The sequence below is a fragment of the Nannospalax galili genome, unplaced genomic scaffold (genome assembly GCF_000622305.1).
Source record: "Nannospalax galili isolate Female #2095 unplaced genomic scaffold, S.galili_v1.0 scaffold291, whole genome shotgun sequence".
Lineage (NCBI taxonomy): Eukaryota > Metazoa > Chordata > Mammalia > Rodentia > Spalacidae > Nannospalax > Nannospalax galili.
Window position 1 is genome coordinate 2,908,434 of NW_008330588.1, and position 25,276 is coordinate 2,933,709.

The window sequence follows — 25,276 nt, forward strand, 5'->3', positions numbered from 1 at the left end:
GAAGGAGTTGTAAGTCAGACCCAGGTGGAGGACACTCATCATATGACCCAGCACCTGAGTGTCATTTCTGTGAACTCCTGACCCCAGTGCCAGCTGACCTCGGAGGTGCCCATTGCTCTGAGGGAAAGGAACCAGGAGGAAGAGGGCCTGGAAGCTAGTGTGGTCCCTGTGTATAGAATATAGCAAGGGCAGGTGTCACAGCCCAGACTCTGCTCCTAATGAATCACCTTGATGACACCTGAGAGTTGGTGGTGGGGTGGAACTTTTATTTGAAGCAGGTGAATCATAGCATTGCCCCCAAATGCCCCTGGGCATCCTGCCACAAGAAGTCCTTACCCTGGCCACTGTCTGCCTCCACAAGCCTCCTCCTCAGAGCTGTTGTTCCCAGTGGACAGCAGAGGGCAGCAGAGGCCAGGTTCCCAGCTGTCCCCCCACGGTCCACACTCCACTGAAAGGCAGGGATCCTGGGGAGAGGGCCTCCATGGAGTGGAGGGGTGCCAGTGCCCCCAAGAAGCTCTATGCCAAGCTCTAGTCCTGCCACTGTGCAGGTGGCTTAGGGGCTCATGGGCTTCTTGCCTTAGTCAGTTCTTACATTCTACTCTAGGAGCAATCAGTTCAACATCTATATCTCAAAGACAGGGTGAAACCAGGGGATGGCCCAAGCTTGAAAAAGCAACAGCTACCCAGAGAAAGGCTTTCATCTGGGTGCTCACCTGTCCCCTGGTGAGCAGGATTCGGGGCAACTCCAGTTAGATGAGAGGCACATTATACTGCAAAGAAACCAGTGCTGCTGTTATTGCTTCAGGGTGAAGGGGGCTTTGTCCCAGGAGGCCACGCCCATGCTCACAGGTTCACCACTGCTCTTGTCCTTATCAGCCACGTGGTGGGGGCACGCTGTGGTGAGCAGAAGAGGCATGGGTACTGTGGACACCCTCCAAGAAGAGTAGCAAGGTGGTAAGAAGGGAGCCTGTTCCCACCATGCTGGTCTGCACGTGTGGACCTGCATATGTAGAAATAGCAGTGTGGCCAGGGTGAGCGCAAGTGTGTAACTGAGCATGTCCATCAGTGTCTGCATGTGCATGCAGAAGGAGAGTGGCATGGGTGGGCATACCTGGAAGGTAGGTTGAGGCTGCAACTGTGGAGGCTGAGCAGGTACACAACCTGGAGCACCCACGGGAAAGGCCAGAGGGTGGAAGGCTAAGCAGAGAGGAGAAGGGCATGGCTTACCCTCTTCCTGTACCCTACCACACATATGCACTAGTGAGGGAGCAGCGCTTAGGGGTGCTCTGAATGGGGGAGCCACAGGGTGCCTGGTGCATATACAGGTGCTGATTACAGTGATGGGAAAGACTCTCCTGGACTAGTCCCTGGAGTGTGTCCCGGCTCACCACTCTGTGTGTGTGTGTGTGTGTGTGTGTGTGTGTGTGTGTACACATATACAGGTTAGCCACATGTGACTTCAATTGGGGCCAGAGGCCCCCATCCAGCCTACAACGAAACCCTAAGGACCTCAGAGGCCTTGATGCCCCTCTAGGCACTGAGATCCACCACTACATGTCGGTACACCAGCGTTTGTCCCTTGAAACTAGGGGCCAGGAGCAGCTGGGCATCCCCAGCAGGCATGTAACAGAAGGCCCGAGGGGCCTGCACAGCCAGCTCCTGGAACCGCACAAACTTCTGTCGCCCTTCATCCCACTGGTAGATCTGGGTGAAGGAGAAATCACTGCCCAGTGCCAGGTAGCGGTTGCCACCCACCAAGAAGGGCTGCAAGGCCAGTGAGCCCCGGGAGGGCAGAGCCTGCACTTCGGAGAACCGGGTACCCTCCCAGCGCAGGATCTTGGAGTCACCAATGTAGCGGCTAAGGCACAGGTAGCTGTCACGGCCTGCACGAAAGTGTTTCACAGCCTGGGCATCAGGCACCTGAGTCACCTCTCCCTGGGCCACAAACTGCTTCTGGGTACGACTCCATTGATAGATGACAGGTGCCTGAGAGCTGCTAGACACAATCAGCCGTGGCTTGCCCTCACCATCCACAAACTCAAGGTCAGTGTCTCGGTGCCAGGCATGCAGGGCCTGGTGGGAATAGAAACCATTCTGGTGCCAACGGTAGAGGCTAGTGGCACCTGCCTTGGAGCTGTCAGCCACAGCAAAGTACCAGTCGCCATCAATTCGGAAGGCTTCCAGATCGTTGGGCTTGCGTACACGCTGTGGGTCGATGTCCTGCAGCTTGGTGAAGCGCGTGGTGTTGGGGTCCCAGTGGTAAATGTACGAGCCACCGAACAGCTGGGCCACGACCACATACAGCTGGCTGTCTACCACCATCGGCTTGCAGTGTACAGCCGAGGGGGCTGCCAGGACAGAAGCATGTGGGGTCAAGCAGAGTCAGTTTCCACCCCTTCCTCCCATAGGAGATCAGCCCCCATGTGGACCATAGCTGAGACTGCTACAGTATTCTACCTCCAGAGAAATCCATTCACCTAGTGCTCAGGACTCCATAATTTCTGGGTTGTTGTTTTATTTTTGTTCTTAGTTTTATTTATTTATTTATCATTTATTTACTTTTTACTTGTGAGTGTTTTGCCTGCATGTATGTAAGTACACCCATGTTGTGCAATACCCACAGAAATCAGAAGAGGGTACTGGATCCCCTGGAACTGGAGTTACAGATGGTTGTTAGCAACTATGCAGGTGTTGGAAACTGAACCCAGGTCCTCTGCAAGGGTAGCCAGTACTCTTAACCACTGAGCCATTTCTCCAGCCCCTCTTAGTTTTTTGAGATAGGGTAACCCTGGATGGCCTGGATTTTTACTATGTAGACAAGGCCGACTTGAATTTGTAGTGATCTTCCTTTTCTGCCTCCCAAGTACTGGGATTACAGGTATGAGTCACCATACCCAGCAAGTTTTGTGCTGTTTTGGTTTTTCTTTGAGACAGGCTCTCATTATATAGTTAAATCTACTCTTGAAGTTTCAATCTTCCTGCCTCAGCCTCCCAGGTATTAGGATTATAGGTATATGCCACCATGCCTGGCTCAGTGCTCCTTAATTTTTAATGGTCTCACATCAGTTTGGGTATCACTTGAATTCCATCCTTGCACCCACTGTCCAAATACAAGCATGCACTGGGCATAAAATAGGTGTCCACAGATGTTAACTGATTGTTTAACCATAATATCCAGTATTGGATTTTTTTTTTTTTTTTTTTTTGAGACAGGTCTCATGATGTAGCACTAGCTTGCCTGGAGCTTGCTATATAGACCAGGCTTGGCCTCAAATTCACAGAGATCTACCCGCCTCTGCCTCCCAAGTGCTGGTATTAAAAGCAGGCACCACTATGCTGGCTGATTTTCTTTCTTTCTTTTTTTTTTTTGAGAAAAGGTCTCGCATAGCCCAGGCTGACCTCAAACTTGCTATGTAGCTGAGGGTGACCTTGAACTTCTGAACCTCCTGGGATTCCAGATGTGAACAACCATGTCTGGTTTATGCAGTGCTGGGGATCAAATCCAGGGCTTTGTGCATGCTAAGCATCTGTCAGCCTTCAAACCTGAGCACATACTCAGTAGAGCTAAAACATCTCTTCATTCCGTCTGACTCCCCTGCCCCCATGCTTCAACCAGGAAGTTCTCTTTCTTTTCTTCCTTTTTCCTTCCCTCTCCCTCTTTTCCTCCCTTCCTCCCTCCCTCCCTTCTTTCCTTCACTCTTTCTTTCCAGTGTTGGGGGTGGAACCCAGGATCTTGATACAGTACAAAGTATTCTTCCCCAGCCCAGGAAAACTTCCTTGATTGGCAGGGGCAATTGTCTTCCGGGTATCTACTAATTACTCTTTAGATATTATTTTGTATATGCTGGCCTCCCTCAAACCCAGGAAAATCTTTATGATAGAGGCTGTTTTTCATCCATCCTTCTTCCTATTCACTGGGGTTGGACAATGGAGCCTCCTGCCACACTTCCTTGGTCTGGACCATCACAGGCAGATTGCATGCAGGTACCTGGGATTTTATCATAGTCTCGAAGTTGTCGTTCCACATAGTCCCACTTCAGGATAGTGCAGGCGCTGGCACCTGGCTGGGCCAGAGCCAAATAGAGATCGCTGGAGTAAAGGAAAGGTTCCGCGGACACCGCTGAGAAGGACAGGGTCTGGTAGAGCACAAAATCTGCAGAGACCAGAGGGGCAAGCAGGTGCACTCAACACCAAGGAAGAAGGTACTAGCCTGCTGGGTGGTAGTGGGGACCTGGCTGCAGAGGCTGTGTGCTGAGCCGGGTGGTAGTGGGGACCTGGCTGCAGAGGCTGTGTGCTGAGCCGGGTGGTCTTCAGCCAGTCCTGAGGCCCCGCCTACCTGTGGTGATACAGTCGAATTCCCGCAGTGGCAGATCCTGCACTTTGTGCTCCTGGAAGCGGGGTGGGCTGGCACAGTAGATGGGGGCCACGGTGGTGTTGGTGTGTGCGAGCCACTCCACCAGCCACTTCACCTTACAGTCGCAGTTGAGTGCATTGCCCCGCAGGTCCCTGGATCGTGAGGGTGGGGCATAGATGGGGCAGGCCCTCAGCCGCTCTGCCCAGCAGTTCACCTGACTTTCAGAGGCTCCTGTGAACTGCTCACACATAGCTGCCTTGGACACAGGCCCACAACACAGGCATGACCAGAAGAGTGCTGCCTCAGTCTCAGCCTCTGCTTGCTTACCTCCTTGGCCAAATGCCTTTAACAATTTTTATCTCTTTATTTCTGCATTACTGGGGATTGAACCTAGGACCTCACACATGCTAGGCAAGTGCTCTACCCCTGAGCTCACCTCTAGTTCTGTTTTTACTTTTTCTTTTGAGACAAAAAAAAAAATCACTACTTATGATTTTCTTGCCTCAGTCTCTGCAGTAGCTGGGATTACAATCCCGTGCTACCAGGCTTTGCTGGTCAGGCATGCAGCCTGCCCAGTTACATGTTGCTTCCCTATTCCTCCAAGGGGTTTTTAGTTTCTTGTATAAATAATAGAGACTGACTGTGGATACTCAAGGACTTCAATGTTGATTCAAATCAAACATACATTCCAAAAACACATGTGGGGTTTTTGTTCTTTTGTGTGATCTTTTTGTTGTGGTGGTGGATCTGAAGTAGGGTCTCTCTGTAGCCCCAGCTGGCCTGGAATCCTCTATGTAGACCAGGCTGGCCTCATTCTCACAGAAATCTACCTGCCTCTGCTTCCTGAGTACTGGGATCAAAGAGATGCACCACCAAGCCTCCCAAAACACATTTGCTTGAGATACCTATCTCATGTACATTTGAGATGGGCTATGGGACCTTGAGGAATTCCAATTTGGAGAGCTCCCATCTACCTTGACCTCATCTTCTCAAAGACCCTAAATACAAGCCCTCCCACCCTCTCAAAACCCTCTCTCAATACCCTAATTCTGTTTCCTCTAGGGATATGCCCTCTGTGGCATTGTGGGAAGAGGCAGGATTCAGGCCTTACAAGTCACTCAGGATGTCCAGTGGACGAAAGATGTCTCTGGGTAGTGTCTGCAGGTTATTGTTGGCCAGTGAGCTGCAAGAGAGACCCCAGGGTCACCTGAAGATCACAATCAAGGCCAAATCCAGAGGTCCAGTGTAGGTATTAAGTATGAGGTACTCACAGGTGTGTCAAGGACTTGAGTCCTCTGAAGGTAAACTTGGACAGTGCCCAGATGTCGTTGTTCTCAATGAAGCTGGAGAAAAACAGGACTTGCCTCAGCTGCCACTTAGGGTCCCAGATCCCCTCTTCAGTGATTTCCTTACACCTTAGGCTACGCCCCAGCAGAGGCGCCTGAGACAGGTTTCCATAGAGTGCAATAACATCATGCCCTTAACGATAGGGTGTTAGGTAATGCGTTGCTGACAGGGGCATGAGTGAAATGACCCTCTGCCATCCCACAGTCAGAGGAGTCAAGGGCTCCTCCATCCCATCCCACTCCCAGCCTTCTCACTGCACTGCCTCTCTCAGCCCACCCAGGCCCCAGCTCCCTCCTTCTATTCTGGCCTTGCCCATTTCCTCCCACACACAGGTACTGCAGGTGTGACAGTCCTATGAAGGCGTTGTCTCCAATCAGCGTGAACTTGTTGGAGTTGAGTAACCTGGGGAGACAAAGGTGGAATTAGAGCTTGCAAGGGTGTGCCTGCTGCCCATACCTGCTACCCCACCCCTGAGCTTCCTCAAGATCTGGCTGACCTCCCTGATACACTTCAGGACCCCAGCAGAAAGCCCCTGAGTCACCTGGGCAGCAAGACCAGGTGTGAGCCTGTTTCCATGTCCTCTGTTTCCAAATACCCATGATGTGCTCGCTCCTGAGTACAGTGGGGGCATTGCTGTCCTGCCAAGTTGGCTCCCGGCCCACTACCATGGCATTTCCCCTTCCAGTTTTCCCACCCTCATCCCAGCCCACTTTCGTCCTTCACAGACAGCTGTCCCACCATCCCTCCTTCTCAACACACAGCTGTTTATTCAGGCCCTGATCCCTGTGGTCATATGTCTCTAAAATGATCCCCCCCCCTCAACTGTTCACTCTGGAGCACTGGCTCAAGCTATTGAACTCAATTCCCTAGAGACTCTAGAGAAGCCAAATCCATGTTTCACAAACCACATTCTCAGATTCTGTGTGTTGTCTCCTGCTTCCCTGGACTCTCTATGCCATATTCCACCTTCTGTGGTGTATTCTATTGGAGTACCCATATTTCCAAATGCCAGCTCCACCTACTCTCCCCCAAGCCCAGCATCTGTCCCATAGCATCATGTTCCCACCCGCCCTTCCACAAAGCCATCCATACAAGAACTGCAGCAGTGGCAGGTGGGCGAAGGCTCCATCCTGGATCTCTGAGAAGGCAGCATTCACCAGGGTCCTGCAGGGAATACCTGAATCAGTATTGTGTGGATGTCTGCAGGGTCTGTGCAGAGCAGTGGCACCTGTACTCAGCCCTAGGTCCCACCTGTATCTGTCCTTCACTTCCCAAACTCACTGCCCTCCTTCTGGAGCATTCTCCTCCCCCACTGCCTTCAGGTGCACAGTGTTCTGGGCTCACCTTCCCTCTCAGCCAAGAGCAAGTTCCATTACCTGCACCATCATCATCATCCAAACACCCACAATGTGCTGGTGCTGTTGAGGGATGGGGCCGTGAGATGAGGGACCTGGCAGCTTCTCTAGCCCCACAGGCAAGGGAGAGAGGAGGGTATTGGGCCAGTTGCTGCAAGTGAGGCTGGCCCAACTGAGAGCAGAGCAGCAGGCCCATGGCAGGCATCTGCCCTGTGCCAGGGTACCATGAGGGCAATCTCACTTGTCACTCCTCCCCCTCCTGTCATCCCTCTCCTCCTGCTTTCTGTCCTTGGTGTCACCTCACAGGCAGGGGCCCACGTGCTCATGTAGACACGCCCTCCAACCCACACACAGTAGGTCTCACTGTGTTGCTGCTGCTGCTAGTGATGATTCATTCTTGGCCATGAACTCTGATTTTGTCAAGCCATGGCCACTGTATGACTGCAGGGCTCCCTGAAATCTGGGCCCTGGAGTCCCAAGTCCTGAGGAACCCGGGGAATGCTCCTGGTCTCCATCCTCTGAAGAGAAGCGGGGCTTCTTGCTCCCAGAGCCCTCCTTGCCTTCCTTCCCTTCCCCATTCCCCATTCCCCAAGGCCAAGTACACACTCACAGGGAGATGACCTCTGAGGGCAGGTTCCTGGGCACTGCCTTAGAATCCACGCAGAAGGCGGTGTCTCTGGTGCAGGAGCAGCTGGGTGGGCAGGGGGGCGTCTTAGGGGGCCTTTTGGCACTGACTTGCAGCATTAGGCAGAAACCCAGCGTGGACAGCGCCAACAACCAGCGCCCGGGGCCCCGCCTGGCTCGTAGCCCCGCCATGCCTCTTACAGAGTCTCCCCCAAGCCGCAGGCCTGCCCGCACCCCCGCTGCTCCCTGCCTGCGGGCTGCTTTGCCACCCTCTGGGGCTGGAGCAGCTCGCAGCTCGGGCCACCTGCACTCTAGGCGCAGCGGATTCGTCCTGCCCTCGGGCGCTGGCTGCAGTCCTTTCCCTCGCTCGCTCCCGCGAGCCGGCTCGGGAGCGCTGTACGGATCTGGGACCGCAACCGCCGGCTGCCAAGGCTGGTGGACGCGGACTGCGGCGCGGGTGGCGGGGGCGCGCGCGGGGGCGGAGCGGGGAGGCCCACACGCGCCCGCCCACGGGAGAGCAGCCAAAGGATGGAGTGGTTGCACCCGGCCTCAGTGTGCTCTACTAGGCTCTCTGCGGCCACCTGCCTCTGTGTCTGGTCCCTAGGGCTCACACTGTGCATGAATGTGTTTGTGTGAGAGTATTCATATGCATCCGTGCATTATGTGTGTGCACGGCGCACATGGATCCGTGAACCTGATGTGTATCTGTGTTTATGTCTTAGCTGTGAGGGGGCATAGAATTTGGGGACATGTCTTAAGTAACTCAAGTCCATCCAGGTTGGCATGAGAGCCACAGGGTGCTTATTTCTGTACTGTGTGTTTGCATCCGCTGTGGAACAGAATGTACCTTTGTGCCTGTGGGCTGAAAAGGAAGAGGTAGCCACTGGAGCCAGAGTGGGAAGTGTGGAATTTGGGAACATTTCACACTACATAACCACAGCCTGATGGAGCTGGAAGCGTTTTGAACGTGTTCCAGCCCAGCCCTTTACTTCACTATGAGGAAACTGAGGCCACAAGGAAGAGGAAAGCAGCCAAGTTCTGTATCTCAGCTGTAAACTTGGCAGGGTTAATCGTCTGGCCCACTGGAAGGAAGGGACATTAACTCCCTTGTACACATAAGGAAAGTCATAGCTCTAGGACCAGGAGACCAACTTCAAGTTCACAGTGATCCTTCTGCAGTGATCTTCAAAGGGTAACTCTGGGAGCCAATGGCTCCTTGAGAACATTCCACAGAGTCTCCAAGGTCAAGATGCTTCACTTTATGTCCCTAAGTGAGATATAACTTGCCTTTTTCACATCCATGCTCTCATGAAAGTGCCCCGGAATTTTCCAGAGGCTATCTTTATGTCTTCTATGAAACCCCAAACTAAAGAGACTTGCAGAAATGTAACCGTGACACTCTTCTTTCTACAGTTATTTTCATTTAAAAAGAGGGTGGTGTGGGCTGGAGAGATGGCTTAGTGGTTAAGAGCACTCGCTGCTCTTGTAAAGGACCTGGGTTCAGCACCCACATGGCATCTAACAACCATCTGTAACTCTAGTTCCAGGGGGATCTGATGCTCTCTTCTGGCCTCCAAGGGCATTGCACACTCATGGTGCATTAATAATATATACTTGTGAGATAGAGGTAGGTGGATCTCTGTGAGACTGAGGCCAAGCCTGGTCTACATAGTGAGTTCTAGGCCAGTTGGGGCTACAGAAAGGCTATGTCCAAACAACAAGAACAAGTATGCGAGTCAGATGTGGTTGTGCATGCCTGTAATCCCAGCACTCTGGAGGGAGGCCATGACAAGAAGATCATGAGTTCAAGGCCAGCCTGGGCTACACAGTGAGACCCTGTCTGGGAGAAAAAAAAAAAAAGCAGCCGCATCTTCCCCAGCTTGGCAGCCTCTGCCAGCAGGGAAAAATCTCTGTTCTGAGTTTAAGTCCCCCTTCTTCCAGATAGGGATGCCCCCGCCTTCTGACATACATTAGCTTCTACTGGTCCAGCTTCCCGTGCTGCCTTATGCATACCAGCTTGAGGGAAGGGAGTAAGGAGGGGTAGTACGGGTAGCTGGGGCAGCTGGGAAACCGTCCCCACTCGTTCCTGGCACGGCTCTGCCCAGCACACAAAGAGCAGAGTGAATCTTGTCCTGACCCGTGCAGCTGAGGGGCTGGGAGCAGGGAAAGGAGAGTCACACACTGAAGGGATGGCCACTGTGGGGCTCTCCACTGCTCGCAGTTGTCACAGAGGGCAATCCAGAGACAAGGGGAGGAGTTTGGGTCCTAGGCTTAGCTAATGAGAGGTGCCCTAGGGATGAAGTAGATGGCAGTGACAACAAATGAACTTTCACATCTGTGAAGTCACTGGAGCATCAGGACACCTTAGAGAGGTGGATGAGGTAGGTGGTAATAGTTCACTTCACAAATTAATACAGTAAAGCCTAGAAAAGCAGGACTCACTGTAGGTTCTAGAGCTGCTAGAGGAAACACTGAGACCTCATATACCAAAGGAAGGAACTAGAACTTTATAGGAGGAGTCTCCTCATGTCTGGTGACAATCTTCTTATTGCACATTATTACATGTGGGCTGTGTGCATGCTCCTTGCCCTATGACAGGTTCATAGAAACACAAAGAAAACATGTCCTTACCCTTCCCAGGAAGGCAGCCTGTTTGAAAAGACAGAGAAACAAAAGCCCCCACATTGATTTGAATTACTATTGTGTATGCAGGTAAGTTGTGGAGGGCAGAGAAATGATTACAGAGGCTGGGGTTGGGGCAGTGGTGACACAGCAGATACCATTAACCCTTGGTCTCCTAGTGTAAGTGGCATTCACAGTGAGGACTGGTTCCAGTGAAGATTGATAAAAGAGAGAGCTGTACCCCAGGGTTGGCCTGGGGGCCCAGGTTGAGGGCTATATATGCCCAGCTAAAAAGCCCACCTCTCTACCTCCTTCCCTCCCTCTCTCTCTCTTCCTATCTCCCTTCCTTCTTTCCTTCCTTCCTTCTTCAAGGAACCCAAGACCTCTACCAGGCAGCATGAGGAAACTTAACAGCACCTTTGTCTAGTCCCCAAACAGACAAAAAAGTTTTTTTTTTTAAAAAATTATTTATTTATTTATTTATTTATTATGATTTTGTGTGTATGAGTGTTTTGCCTGCATGTATGTAAGTGCACTCTCATCATACAATGCCTGTGGAAGGCAGAGGGCACCAGATTCCCTAGAACTGGAGTTATGGGTGGTTGTTAGCCATCATGTGGATGCTAGGAACTGTTTATTTTTTATTTTATTTATTTTTAAAATATTTTATTTAATGTGTACGAGCGTATTATCTGCATCTGCATCTCTGTGAGTGCACCTGTGTCGTGCAATGCTGCAGAGGTCAGAAGAGGGCATCGGATTCCTCTAGAACTGGAGTTAAGAACGGTTCTTAGCCACCACGTGGGTGCTGGGAATCAAACCTGGGTCCTCTGCAAGAGCAGTCAGTTCTCTTAACCGCTGAACCATCTCTCCAGCCCCATGGGAACTGTTTATTTTTAAAAGTCATAATGCAGGGCTGGAGAGATAGCTCAGCAGTTAAGAGGACTGGCTGCTCTTGAAGAGGACCTAGGTTCTGTTCCCACATGGTGGCTAGCAACCAGCTATAACTCCAGTTCTAGGGCATCTAACACCCTCTTCTGCCCTCCATGGGCATTGCATGACATGAGTGCACTTACACACATGCAGGCAAAACACTTATGCACATGAAATTTTAAAAAATTAAAAATTACTAAATTAATTAAATTTTTAAAAGTCATAATGCTCTGAGAGCCCAGCCTAAGGACAACCTTCAGAGGAGATTAGGGACCGGAGCAAGAATAGAGGTGTTCTTCCCACACCTAGCAATAAGAGCAAGCCCTACTTGTGATTCCTACTCAAAACAAGTCCCATAACTGGATACTGTGGCCCCCTGAGATACCCAGAGGGACCCTGGGATGCTTGCAGTTCGTCTTGGTCTCCTTCTGGCCAGCTTCCCACCTGGCTCAGGCCCAGTGTGTATGAGTCAGCCATCAATCCCAAGGTTGCCAGGACAACCTGGGGTGGGAGAGGGAACCTTGGGGATGGGTAGGGGGTTGGCCAGCGCAGGCAGACTGTCTCTTACATCTGTTACCTGCACACAGCTGAGGCCAAGGAGAGAGGACAGACTTCCCCCTCCTCTCCTTCCTGCAGCCCTCTCCTTCTTCCACTCACCCTAGGACATTTTGCTGAGCTGTGGGAAGCTTAGGCAAATATTTAAAGGGGCAGTTAGAGGGGTGAGGAGGGTGGTGGGAGTAAACATTTCCTTCCTTCTCTCCTCCCCTGAGCATCTCAGGAGCTCTTAGCTCAAATGCCATGTTGTCGTATGACCTTGAGACTGAGGTCTTTAGCTGTTGAAGGGGTCCTTGGGGGACACAGAAACCTGCCAAGGCTGGAGAGGAGGGGGCCAGGTCAGTTTATGATGATCAAAGGACAGAGAAAAGGTTCTAGGGAGCAAGGACCAGGAAGTGAGATGACATTTCAGAGTTCAGGTACAATTGACTCTCTGTATCTATGAGTTTTGCATCCACAAATTCAAAAAGTACATGGAGCTGACCATGGTGGCACATGCCTGTAATCCCTGCACTCAGGAGGTTAAGTCAGGAGGATTGCCACCAATTCTAGCCCAACCTCGGTGACAGAGTGAGGCCTTGCCTCAAAAGCAAAAACAAAAACAGGGGCTGGAGAGATGGCTCATCGGTTAAGAGCACTGGCTGCTCTTGCAGAGAACCTGGGTTCGATTCCCAGCACCCACACAGTGGCTAACAACCATCCATATAAATTCAGTTCTAGGGTATCTGACACCCTCTCTGATCTCTGCGGGTATTGCATGACATGGCACACTCACATACCTGCAGGCAATACATTCATACACAAAAAATAAAAATAATAAATAAAATGTTTTTTGTTTTTTGTTTTTTAAAAAAAAAAACCAAACAGAGGCTGGTGTGGGAGCACATGCCGATAATCCCAGCACTTGGGAGACAGAGGCAGGCTGATCGCTGTGAGTTTGAGGCCATTCTGGTGTACATAGCAAATTCCAGGCAGAGCTACATAGTAAGACTCTGTCTTAAAACCAAAACCAACCAACCAACCAATAACAAAACAAAAACAAAAAAGCTGAGGAGCCAATTCAGTTAATAAAGTGCTTGCTGAGCAAACATAAGGCTCTGAGTTCGATTCCCAGAACCCATGTAAAGTCAGGCAGATATAGTGGCACATACTTGTAACTCCTGCTCTGGGGAAGTAGAAACAGGAGGACTTCCAGAGCTCACCAGCTAACAGGCTGGCTGAATCACTGAGCCCCAGGTCCCAGAGAGACCCCGTCTCAAAAAACAAGGTGGACTATTCCTGAGGTTGACATCTGTCCTCCAAACACATGCACACACGTGTGCACTTGCACCCACACATGCATGTGCGCCCCCCACAAACATCCAAAAATACAGATGGAAAGTATTTGAGAAGAGAGAGAACCACATCTGTCCTGAACATGTACAGACAGTTTTCTTGTCATTAGTTCCTAAACAAGATAGTACTACAACTGTTGTATCCCATTTATGATGTGTTTCTAAGTCATCTAGAGATGATTTAAAGCAAATGGGAGACCGGGCGTGGTGGTGCACACCTTTAATCCCAGCACTTGGGAGGCAGAGGAAGGTGGATCCCTGTGAGTTCGAGACCAGCCTGGTCTACATAGGGAGTTTCAGGCCAGCTGAGAATACAGGGAAACCCTGTCTCAAAAAGACAAAAAAATAATAAAATAAAATAAAGCAAATGGGAGGGCATGCGTAGGTTATATGTAACTACTCCGGGCCATTTTATACAAAGGACTGAGGAACCTGTGGCTTGGTATCCATGAGGAGTCTTAGAAAAAATCTGGGGGATAACAGGGGACAGCTGTAGGAGGACAAGGGAGCCAGGCCAAGATAGGAAAGTATGGACCTATGGCTTATACATTCACGAAAGCTTAGAGGTACAGAGAACAACTGGTCAGCAACTAAAAGGAAGCTGGAGATAAAATGTGTAATCAAGCCCAAGTCACTGGTAGATATCACTTAGTACTCTGAGCAGCAGAGATGGTTTGGGGGGAAGAGGTAAGGCAGGGTGAGAGGAGAAAGAAGAGGTCCAGAAAGTGGGTGCATAGCACACTCTGGGCACATTTAAAAGATATAAAAAAGATCCCAGAAGGGTAGGTAGGGTGGCAAGGAGGGCAGAGAATAAGCAGGCTGATTCAAGGGTGGAAAGATTAGGACCACACCCAGCCCTGTGCAAGGTTGTCCTGGCCTTAGAAGGTGGTGTCAGGGGCTGGAGATGTAGCTCAGTGTTTGAGTGCTTGCCAAGCATTCTCCAGGTCCTAGGTTTGATCCCCAGCACTGAGGGGGGAATGTTGGCGAGGGAGGCAGTGTGAGGCATGGAATGTGTCATCAAAGCCTTCGACTTACAGACAAGCCTAAAACAAAGAATGAACCATCATCCCATCACCTATGAGTAAGAGTTTCCCACCAGTGGGGACAGAGTTTCCAGAATTAGGAAAAGAACAACTGGAGCAAATCTGAGGTTAGGTCTTGGATGTGTGGGAGGTGAGGCAAGGTGAAGAGGAATCTGACCCTGTCTGAGAAACATACACTAATGCGCCCCCAGCTGCTGATCCTTCCAAAGAGCCCCCAACCTCATCATTGGGCACTTCCTCCCCAGTCCCCTAAGGGGAGCTCATGCTTGTTCCTGGGGAGATTATCTTGGGAAATGGGAAGGCCAGACCCTCGGCTGCCCCAGAGAAGTCTGGCCTGTCAGAAGAAGGGAAGTCATGGGATTGTAGGGGCAGGTGCCAGCAAGAGAGGCAGACATGCCAGGAAGACACCCACAGTGAGAGGAGCAGGTGGCTTGAGGGCAAGTTTGCTTAGCTCACCCAGGTTTACTCTTGCTGGGGCCAAGAGGACTGCATGTGCCTGGGCCAAGGGCCCTTGGGGGCTCTTGCAGCTGGCTTATCAGAGCCTGGGTCTTGGAGGGCCAGGAACAAATAAGCTTCAAAGCCAAGGACTTGGCTGGCAAATGGGGGACCCAGCCCTTCACCTCTGTCCTCCCTCTCTGATGATACATATAAAACACTGGTCGTACCAGAACGCAAGGAGAGGAGAGAGCTTGCAAGATGGACGTAGGTAGCAAAGAGGTCTTGATGGAAAGTCCACCGGTGAGTGTGGTCGTGTGCGTGCATGTGTGTGTACATGACTGTACTGGGACTCGCCTGCACCATCCTCCACAGTCTTCTCTCTTTTTCCAGGACTCCTTCACTAAAGTAGCCTAGGATTGGGCTGTTAAGATGGGGCTACCAAGACCACCAAGACAGAGTTCCTGGGAGAGATAGGCATGGCAGCCATGAATACCCATATAAAGGGGTTAAAAGCCAGCATAGGGGTCAATAGAAAGGCCTGTGGACAGCAATGAAGATGGAGCCACTAAGTACTTGGGAGGTCACAGGAAGCATCATAGGGAAAAATGACATGTGGAGCTGGCCATGTAGACCAGTTGGTAGAGTGCTTACTTTGCATGCACAAGGCCCTGGGTTTGATTCCTAGCACTGTATAAATCAGGCTAGGTGGTACACGCTGTTGAAAGGTGTAGGCAAGATAATCAGAAGTTCAAGGTATTTAGAGAGTTGGAGTTAGCCTGGACCAGGGATAAGCTCTCAATAAAAGAAAAAAAAAGTGTATGTGGGGAGGTAGGGAGGCTAAGATGGCTCGGCATACGATGGCCTGAGTTCATCCTCTGGAACCCATATAGTGGAAGGAGAAAACTGGCTCCAGCAAGCTGTCCTCTGACCTCCACACACATACACAAAATATTACAACGTAGAGAAGGAAGGCAGGGAAAAAAGAAAGAATGTATACACTAAAGGATGGAGATGGGACTACCTGGATTCTTTGGGGGAACAGACAGCCTAGCTGTGGCTAGGGTGCTGGGAGTCTTGGGAAGGCAGGAAATGAGATTGGTGATAGGCTTTCTTGGATTCCTCTAAACACAGACCTTGCTTCTAAACTTCTAAATTTCTATGGTTTGTTGGAATCCAGACCACACCTTCCCAAAAACCTTCTCTGATCTCCTCACCCCGTCTCTGCATAACATAGCTTGAAAGGGTGTGGGAGGATGCTCAGCTTGTGCAGGGAGAAGAAGGGACATCCTCATGACCTCCTGCTTGCCTCTCTGCTTGACCCACCTTCTCAGGACTATTCAGCAGGTCCCAGGGGCCAGTTCCGCATCCCCTGCTGCCCAGTGCACCTCAAACGCCTTCTCATCGTGGTTGTGGTGGTGGTCCTTGTCGTCGTGGTCATCGTGGGGGCCCTGCTCATGGGTCTTCATATGAGCCAGAAACATACTGAGATGGTGAGTAGTGCTGTGTGGTAGACAGTTGATACTAGACATGCCAGACAGAGGGCTGGGCAAGATGGGCAGATGGGAAGCTGATCAAGGGAAATAGAAGGGAGCAGACAAACAAGAACATAGGTTGGGAGGACAGAGGCAGAGATGAGGTTGCAGTCTGAGCTAGAATTTTACACCGGGTCCTTGCCCCACCCTATGATAATCATTTCCCTCCAGCACCGGGTTCTGTTTGGCCTCCCTGAGATCTCAGGAAAGAAGGAATTGCATTTGAATAAATAGGACAGAGGGTAGACATGGGTACCAAAGGTCTAAGAGACGAAAGAGGAATGTTAGGCAGCACTCACCCTCACCCCCCTACCCCCCCAGGTCCTTGAGATGAGCATTGGGGCACCAGAAACCCAGAAACGCCTACCCCTGGGTGAGCACATGGATACTACAGCCACCTTTACCATCGGCTCCACAGGCATCGTTGTATATGACTACCAGCGGGTAAGTATGCCTGGGGACCAACAAGACTTAGTTGGAACTACCTAGCTGTGCCACTTCTTCCCAACCATCTCTCCCCATCCATTGCTTGTTTGCCTCCCATTGGATGTCTGAGTCTCTGACTCTAATGTGTTTCTCATGGCCAACCTAAAGGGGGTTGGCTGAGGACCAGGGTTGGAGAGTGAGCAAGGCAAGGGACATTCCTCAATGACCTCCCATGTTCCATGCCCAGCTCCTAACTGCCTATAAGCCAGCCCCAGGAACCTACTGCTACATCATGAAGATGGCTCCAGAGAGCATCCCCAGTCTTGATGTTCTCACTAGGAAATTCCAGAACTTCCAGGTAAGTATGTGAGTGAAAGGAGTGGGCTGTCTCTCTCCAAGGGCTGCAGGGAGGAACGCTTGAAATGGTAGCTAATGCCACCTGTACAACACTGCTTCTAGGCATCAGGTCTAGGCTCATTTCTAGACTCATTTGTGTCACACCTTCCATACCAGTTCTTAGTCCACCCACTGCTAAGCCGCTGGCCAAGGCTGAGCCCACACACCACCCATGGGCTTCTGATTCCCAGTACAGTCCCTCTGTATTGGTGAGGAAACTGAGGCTCAGAGAGGATGCCTGACAGCCTAGTATCCCACAGTTAGGACTGCAGGTGTGATTGGAACTCAATTCCCAGACTCCAAAGAAGGTGCTCTTTGCAGGCTAAGTCACCACCACCTGCTTCCAAGCTGAGCCAGGAGGAAGGGCATGATGCAGGCTCTGAGTCCTCCGGAGGAGACCTGGCTTTCCTGGGTCTTGCTGTGAGCACCTTGTGTGGAGAGCTGCCGCTGTACTACATCTAGGGCTTTTCAGGTGAGCAAGAGGAGCAGCACTGGGGAGAGAGCTTGGGCCACCTGCCAGCTGACCATGCACTAGGGAATCCCTTGAAGTCATTGGTCTGGGGAGCTCAGGGGATGGCCCGCTCACAGAAATAGCCCACATTGCAGTCAGGCGGGTGGCTCCCCAGTCTCTCTTCTTCATGTGGTCAACAAGTCTCTTCCTTCATAGGGTCCGATGAAGCAACATTGGGCAGGAAGGACCAGCAGCAAAGCGTCTTTGTAGACAGGCAGGAAGCTACCCCTGCCCAGCCGGGCACTGGAGCTGGCACTGGAGCTGTGGGAGAGTGTGGGAGCCAGTAGAGGAGAGGAGTCTCGCATGAGCCAGGGGGTTCCTACCACAAAAGAATAAAGCAGCCTGATTGAAAAACAAGGGATGACTTTCTTCTATCTTCCCACATTTTCTCAGTCCTGCTCCTGATGGAAGGGGAGCAGGGGGCCTTGCCACGCGTCCTTTCTGGGGGATTTGGTCTGCCGCAGGTAGTGGGGAAGGGGACACCCTGGGGCCCAGGGGACAGGACCTGGATGCCATGCACGGGTATTAGGCGCCCTCCAGCGGTGCGTCCGGGAAGGAAGGACAGCGGCAGAGACAGAGACAGGGAGAGAGACAGCAAGACGGAGAGGCAGCGAGATGGGAGAGAGCGGCGGTCTGGAAAAGAGACCCGCGAGTCTCTGGGGGAGAGATAACGATGGACCGTAGGTCCTGGGACGCAGAGGCTCGGAGACCGCGCTGACAGCGTGTCCGCGCCGTGAGGCACTCGGCCTGGCACCCCGGGCACCGGCCGCTAGGGGGCCCCTCGAGGGAGAGGCGGCCGCCGGGCATCCCCGGGGCTCGCGCCCCCTCCCCGGCCCCGGCCCCAGGCAGCCGATCCCCTCCGGAGCGGACTGCGCGCCTCCCGCCCTCCCCGCCCGGCTGGCCCGCTTCCCGGCCCGGCCGAGCACCGTCCCGGCCCCGAGGAGGGCCGAGCTGGGCGAAAACCCGCCCTCCAGCGAGCTCATTTCCCTAAAAAGGGAGGGGGGAGAGCGGGAGGGCGGCGAGCAAAGAAAGGCTGCGAGCGCAACGAGGGTGAGGGGACCCGGCTGCCGAGGACCAGAGCGAGCCGGGCCGAGCGGGGGGCGGGAGACAGGAAGCGGGAAGGGAAGAGGTAGCGACGCGGGGGGAGCGGGCGGCCAGCGCCGGGAGCACCTCCCCTTCGCCTCCAGGGCTCCGCTTCCCTGTCGCCCCGCTCCCGCGTCCGGGCGCGAGCCCGGCGTGGCCCGCCCGCCGCTGCCGCCGCCGCTGTCGCTGCCGCTGCTGCTGCTGCTGCTGCTCCCGCGCCCCGGGCGGCCGCTGGACTTGGCCGACTATACCTACGACCTGGGCGAGGAGGATGCCCCCGAGCTCCTCAACTACAAAGACCCCTGCAAGGCGGGTAAGCGCCCCCCGGCGCCCCCTCCCCCAGGGGCGCACAGGGCCAGGCGCGGGCAGGGCGGGATCGAGGCTCCGGGCCGGGCAGGGGTTGGGGTTGGGGGAGGACAGTCCAGTGTGGGAAGCCGGGAGCTGCCTGGTTGGCAATGCAGTGGGAAACAAAAGACCGAGGGAGAGAGGGAGGGGGAAGTTTGGGGGACTTTTAGGACTGAAGTTTTGCTGCTGTTTGTGGAAACTGCTGCCGCTGCCTCTTGCCTTCGCAGAGGATTCCTGGGGAAATCTCCCTGGGTCCCAGCGAATCCCGCTGGCGAGGAGGCTTTTCCTTCTGCAGGAAACTTTTCTGGCCAAACTCTCCGTGTGTGTGTGTGTGTGTGTGTGTGTGTGTGTGTGTGTGTGTGTGTGTGTGTCCTTTTCCCTTCTCCACCATCCCTCCTGCTCCTTGGAATACTGCTATGTTCCAGGCTGTCTGTCTGCCCTGGGGCTGCACATCTGTCTGGTTTGCAGGCCTGCAGCTCCAAGGAATAGGTCTCCCGGCCACCACCCAACTCAGTGGGAAGGAGAAAGTTTTTCAAAGGATCCTCTGGGTTCCTGGGCATCCTGTCATTCTAGCCGGCAGCAGCTCTCTGGCACTCAGGAGACAGCTGTCAAAATCAGAGAAGCCAGCCCAAAAGAAAACCTACCTGTATCCCCATGTGCCAGGAGGGCTCTGTCAGGGCAAAGTTGGGATGGCCAAGGGGACACGCAAAGAGAACTCTGATATTCTGAATCAGCCCTCTCACTCTTCAGACACCAGAGACTAATTAGTTGAGGTCAGGGCTCCCAGTGTGTATGTGGTCTTTGTCCTTGAGGACCCTCCTGCTGGGACCAGAAGGGCCCTGCCCCTGGAGTGGCCAGATGACCAGGCACTCAGGCCATTGACCTGATTGATGGCCCTGAGCAGGCTGCCTGGGACACACAGAGGACAAGATATCACAACTTCTGCCTCTGACTTCAGCCAGTCTGTAAAGACCTAGAGCCAGGGATAGGGACAGAAAGAAGTCAACATAAGGGCTATGGACCTGGGCTGAGAGAGCTGGGTCAGGGACCTTCCTTGCTCCATCCACTCAAGGGTGGATGGATCACAGACAGGATCAGACCTTTCAGTTGGTAACAGGACAAGTCAAACCCTCTAGTCCTTCCTCCTCCACTCCTGCTGGGCTGTGGGCAAACCAGGGCATAAGCTGTCTCCGTCTAATTGTGTGTGGTGGGTGGTGGCAGGAGACAGAGTGGGCAGGGCATGGGCTCTGAAGGACTCCTAAGCTACTCCTCTACCCCCACTCCAGGAAAGCTAAGCATCGTCTTTGAACTTCAGTTTTCTCATTTGTATAATGGGACACAGAATACGTTCCTTCATAGAGCTGGTGGTAAGGGCTAAATCTGAGAATGTATATCAAATATGTATTAGTGTTTAGTATACAGTAAGCACTAAATAAATGTCGACTGTTTATTCTCTATGTTCTGTACCTCTGGCTCTTGATTCATTTCTTTTGGAAAAATATGGGCTTGGGTTTCAGGAAGAGGTAGCATCTCCCTGATCTGTGTCTCTTATTCAGTGATCTGTGTTGCTGATGCCTGATGTGACTTGGGCTTGATGTTGCAGTAGGCAGACAGGCCTCTGTCCTTAAGGAGCTCACAGTCAAGCAAGGACCCATGAGCACCCTAACACTACATAGCACAAGACAGGGAGGGCATGGGGGTCCCTCACTCCTTCATCGTCCCTGCTGGTAGGGAGGGCAGAGCAAAGTGATTACAGGGGTCTGGGAAGGTTTGTAGCGTGGAGTCTTTGTGAAGTGTGTGGGATAGGATCACAATCTCAAAGAATAGGTAGGAAGCCATGCTGGTGTTGGAAATGAGAGTGATTTTTGGGAACAGCAAGAGACTGAGGGCTTCATCCCCAGTCTCAGATTTCATACTAGGGTGGGGCTGACTGAGTTGGAACTTCAAACAAGGACTCTGGAGAAAGCTCTCCACCAGGGTGAAGTGAGGCTGGTGGGGAGCTGGGCCAGGCCTAGGGCTGGCTGAGAGGACCCAGAGCCTAGCAAGGCCAAGCTTCAGGGTCAGATCAGGTCTTCTTGGGTGTGACTGATGCTTAAGCCTGATGGCCCACCCCTGGAGGAAACTTAAACTGTTGTTCCTGGATGCACACATACACACATACATACACACACAGCCTAGCCTACTGTCCCCCTCGGGCCACAGATCCATAGACTCTCTTCTTTATGTTGTTTCTTCCTGCCTGACTTTGCTTCCTGGTCCCTCTGCAGTCCTGACCTCCAGATGCTGGACATGAGCTTGGCAGGTGCCTGCCTCTAATTCCTTCCAAAGTAGCTGGTATACCTCTTACCCACAGCCTTCTCTTTCACAGCTTTTTCTTCTTTCTCCTCTTCCTACACAGAGGAACAGCAATGAAAGCCCTTTGATTCTCCCAGTTTAAATGTGATCTCTCAGATTACTCCAAAGATAACCAGTCCTCATCATTTGAAATGACCTCTGTAGTTTATTGTGTTTATTGACAGGGCCTCCCTGTATAACTCAGATTGGCCTCCAACTTATTATCCTCCTACTTTCTCCGCCCACATGTTGAGATTACAGGGGTGGGCCACCACATCCACTTCTGGTTGTTATAGTAAGGGCAAAATTAAGACCCTTGGTGCCTTAGGGAAGGTTCTGAACTTTTGGGCTGGTAGCCAAGCTGGGCTGTTGATGTGCTTAATCCTGGCCCCACCAAGCCCAGGAGATTTACAGGCAACCCTGGTTTCTTATATGTTGGAGGCCAAACCATGAAAGGGGGGGTTCTTTCTGAGATTCCCAGCATTGGTTGGCTGCTACAAATGCATTGCCCCTGACACTTGAGGCTCTAGGAAAGACCCTAGAGGAATTGGGTCACAAGTGATCCCATAAACAGAGAAGCCCCTGGAGCCTGAGTCTGAGCCCAGAGGCTCTTGTTTCCACTTGTACTTCAGTTGGCAGCCAGGGGGGGTCTGTGGGAGGAGAGGTGGACAGCACCTTACTGGTCCTTGCTTCCATTCTCACCCCAGGAGCCTCATGGCCCAGGTGAGATGCAAGCTTTGGAACTAGAACATAATTCTGTCTCTCACCAGACCACATCCCCCCTTCCAGACATACTGAGTGAGTCACTCCACCCACCTAAGCCCCTGCTCCTTGCCTGAGTCACCCTCTCTTTTAGGTGCCCCAAGGGGAGAGGAAAACACATCTCTGTGGGCTTTGATGGAGGGGGACCAGTTAGAGTCCTGATGAATAAGGGACTCTTAAGAATCTTGTTTCTCCAGGGATTTGGGGAGAAAATGTTGGCGAAGAGGGAGAGAATGGAACAGGCCATCTCCTAAGGAGGCATGTGGGAGGCTCAGCTAGTTGCTCTTCCTCCCCACACATGTCCACACCTCTATCCATTCCTAGGACTGCTCTTCTCCTTTGAGGGGTGTGGACTGGAAATGCAATGTACCCCTGCTTTTTTTAATGTTAGAACACACCACAACTTGCACAGGGAATTTGTTGTTTTGTACATTAGTGGACATGTTTTTGCCTCATAGCAGGTCTGTCTGTTCACCTATGTATGTTGGACCTTTGAGTGAGCATAGGCACAAATATACACCTGTGTATAAGTGGGCATGTGATTAAGTCCATTTGTATATTTGAAGGTCGCAAGTGCATCCTCTCCCCAGCTACAAACCTGCATTTATCTGAGGGGATACATGCCTGCCCTATGTACATGACTTTGGAGCTCCATCACACCAACTAGGCTCCACTCAGGGGAAGCCTTGCAATGCCTTGGGGGAGGGGACTTTAGAGTCCAGAGACTGACCTGGGGGACAAAGATTGCTCCCCAGGTCCACACACACAAGGATTTGTCTCCTTGATCTTTCCCCTCCTGCACTGGCCCTGGCTACAGAGCAGCCACAAGTGTTCCTGGATGGTTTACAGCTGGAAAACAAAGCAAAAACTTTTGATCCTGTGTGGAAAACAGTTACTACTCTGACCCTGACCTTGACCCTGGAGCTTCCTTTGGGTCAGGAGAAGGATCCTGAACTCTCTAGCATCTAGATTGTCCAACTTCCCAAGATTAGGGTCCTAAATGGCCATACCCTCAGCCCAGCCCTAGGCTATAGACTCCCCTCCCACCCTGCCCTGCCCCCACTCTGTTCCCACACATTCTTCAGCCATGACATCCCTACCACAGGGCACTCAGCTGAATTCTGTAGCCAGCCCTGTTCTGCCTTCTACTTGTCTTGCCCTGGTCTCACACTACCCTGGTCTCGCAGGCCAACACGGTTCTGTGGCTTCTGTTCATGGGTTTCTCGCAACTGGGGAGTGAGTGCAGGGGACCTAGTATGTCTAGTATATCTGGGGAGGGTTTGGAACTGACTTTGAGTTTCCAGGATTAGTGTGGTGATCATGTTGGTGTCTGTTTAGTGGGTACTTTCTGTGTTCCAGGCTTGATGCTTCATTTACACACTTTATTTCATACAGCAGTTTCAGGAGATGTATGCTATCGTTTGCTCCCTTTTTCCTAGGAGAAAGTTTCCATGATTGTCAGCTAGCAGCAGCTGAACTGGGATTCAAAGATGGGTCTCTGCCTCCAAAGAGCCTGCTTTTTGCTAATAGTCCAGCCTCATGGGCACAACTACCTCCCATATCTGTGGTTTCCACATCCACCAACCACAGATCAAATGTATTTGAGGAAAAAATTGGTCTGTACAGAACACAGGCAGAATTTTTGTCATTATTCCCTAAGCAATATAGTATAGCAACTACTTAGATAGCATTTATTTTGTGTTAAGTATTACAAATCATCTTGAGCTGATTTAAAGTATATAGGAGGGGCTGGAGATGTAGCTCAGTTGGTAGAGTGCTTGCCTAGCACCCACAAGGCCCTGGATTTGATCCTCAGTACCACATGAATTGGGCATGATGGTGCCTGTCTGTAATCCCAGTATTTGGGAAGTGGGAACAGGAGAATCAGAAGTCTAAGGTCAAGTAGGTGTGATGATGCATGCCTTTAATTTTATCGCTCAGGAGGCAGAGGTAGGCAGATCTCTGTGAGTTCGAGGCCAGGCTGGTCCACATAGCAAGTTCCGGGCCAATTAAGGCTACATAGTGAGACTGTCTCAAAAAAACAAAAACAAAACCAACCAAATAAACAGAAGTCCAAGGTCATACTCAGCTACATAGGGATTTTGAAGCCATCCTGGGCTACATGAGATCCTGTCTCAAAAGATGAGAAAGAGAGAGAGAGAGAGAGAGAGAGAGAGAGAGAGAGAGAATGAGAATGAATATGGGTGAACATTTGAAGATTTTGGTATCTGCAAGGGTCTTGGAATCAGACCTCTGGGGAGTCTGAGGGGCAGCTGTGTATGCTGATGCCTGTGAGTGTGGGTGTGGAAGCCTGGAGGTGCAATGTACATGCAAAGGTACAAAGTGTGCAACAGTGTGAGAAGTTCATGTGATATTGGCATATAGGAAACTGCCTCTTCCTCCCAGAAGTAAACTTCTGTTACTGTCACCTCAGTTACTGAGCCTGGATCATGGAGGGTGTTGTTTAGAGGGAGAACTCCTTTCTCATGCGTCAAAACAGACTCTTGACCAGTTAAAGGCTAGTGACCTTAGGAATGTTATTTCCCTCTTGGGGCCCAGGGTCCTGATCTCTGAAGTCAGGGTTGGGACCTGACAGATAGCCACAAGGTTATCACTCCAACTGTTTGTGATGGGACACTCCTAGGGATAGCAGTGGGCTTACTGGGCATGTCATGGGTGGGCCAGGATTAAATGGACCCACTAATGTGCAAACACTTTGTCAACTGGAAAGCATCAGGTAAATTTCAACAGACATTTACAGAAGGTGTCATTATTGTTACTATTACCGGCTTAATGAGTTCGGAGCTTGCCGCTGGTTTGTGTGTGTTGGAACTTGTGCCTGTGTGTTTTTTAGAACTGTCTGTGACTGTGTATATATTTTTTTTGTGGATGTGCGTGTCTGAGTGAGTATCTATTTTTGTGTATATGTATTTACAGTATGGGTTCCAGAGAGGTAATGAACTTGAGCACAGAGGCTGCTGGTCTGGGAATAGTGAAGCCTGAATACAAATTGGGCCTTCTAGAGACTAACAGCAGAGTCTGACTTGTCAGTTTCCTTCTGGGCTTCAGTTTCCTCAGCTGTAAAATGAAAGATTGGCTTGATGACTGCTAAAGTCACTCCTGCCCTCTGCAGATCTGTGCTTCGGTGAGCATGTGTCTCTGGTTGCCGACTGGAAGGAGACTGGCATGGTCCTTTGTTCATTTGAGCAGTGTTCTTTCTCCCTGAAAACCCAGTGCTGAGTGACGCTTGCGCGTGCAGGGGGTATAGTCTCTGCTATAGGG

At 51.7% G+C, this 25,276-nt stretch overlaps 3 protein-coding genes across 3 annotated transcripts in view; 2 read left to right on the plus strand and 1 right to left on the minus strand.

The window, feature by feature from the left end:
• Positions 1 to 244: 244 nt before the first annotated feature.
• On the minus strand, positions 245 to 8,118 carry Lgi3 (leucine rich repeat LGI family member 3). Its single transcript, XM_008850340.1, has 8 exons — positions 7,667 to 8,118; positions 6,794 to 6,865; positions 6,032 to 6,103; positions 5,626 to 5,697; positions 5,466 to 5,537; positions 4,337 to 4,506; positions 3,989 to 4,153; positions 245 to 2,348 (listed from the first exon to the last, which is right to left on the minus strand). The coding sequence occupies exons 1-8, from the start codon at positions 7,870 to 7,872 to the stop codon at positions 1,531 to 1,533; spliced, it is 1,647 nt and encodes a 548-aa protein (XP_008848562.1). The 5' UTR covers positions 7,873 to 8,118; the 3' UTR covers positions 245 to 1,530.
• Positions 8,119 to 15,733: 7,615 nt separating this feature from the next.
• On the plus strand, positions 15,734 to 17,807 carry Sftpc (surfactant protein C). The gene is made up of 5 exons (XM_029554742.1): positions 15,734 to 16,095; positions 16,459 to 16,581; positions 16,811 to 16,921; positions 17,281 to 17,431; positions 17,627 to 17,807. Exons 1-4 carry the CDS (start codon positions 15,859 to 15,861, stop codon positions 17,419 to 17,421), a joined length of 612 nt encoding a protein of 203 aa, XP_029410602.1. The 5' UTR covers positions 15,734 to 15,858; the 3' UTR covers positions 17,422 to 17,431; positions 17,627 to 17,807.
• Positions 17,808 to 17,984: 177 nt separating this feature from the next.
• Bmp1 (bone morphogenetic protein 1) overlaps positions 17,985 to 25,276 on the plus strand; it is a 50,855-nt gene continuing 43,563 nt past the window's right edge. The window contains exons 1-2 of the mRNA XM_029554602.1: positions 17,985 to 17,992; positions 18,169 to 18,866. Coding sequence (XP_029410462.1) covers positions 17,985 to 17,992; positions 18,169 to 18,866 — 706 coding nt within the window. The remainder of the gene's footprint in view (positions 17,993 to 18,168; positions 18,867 to 25,276) is intronic.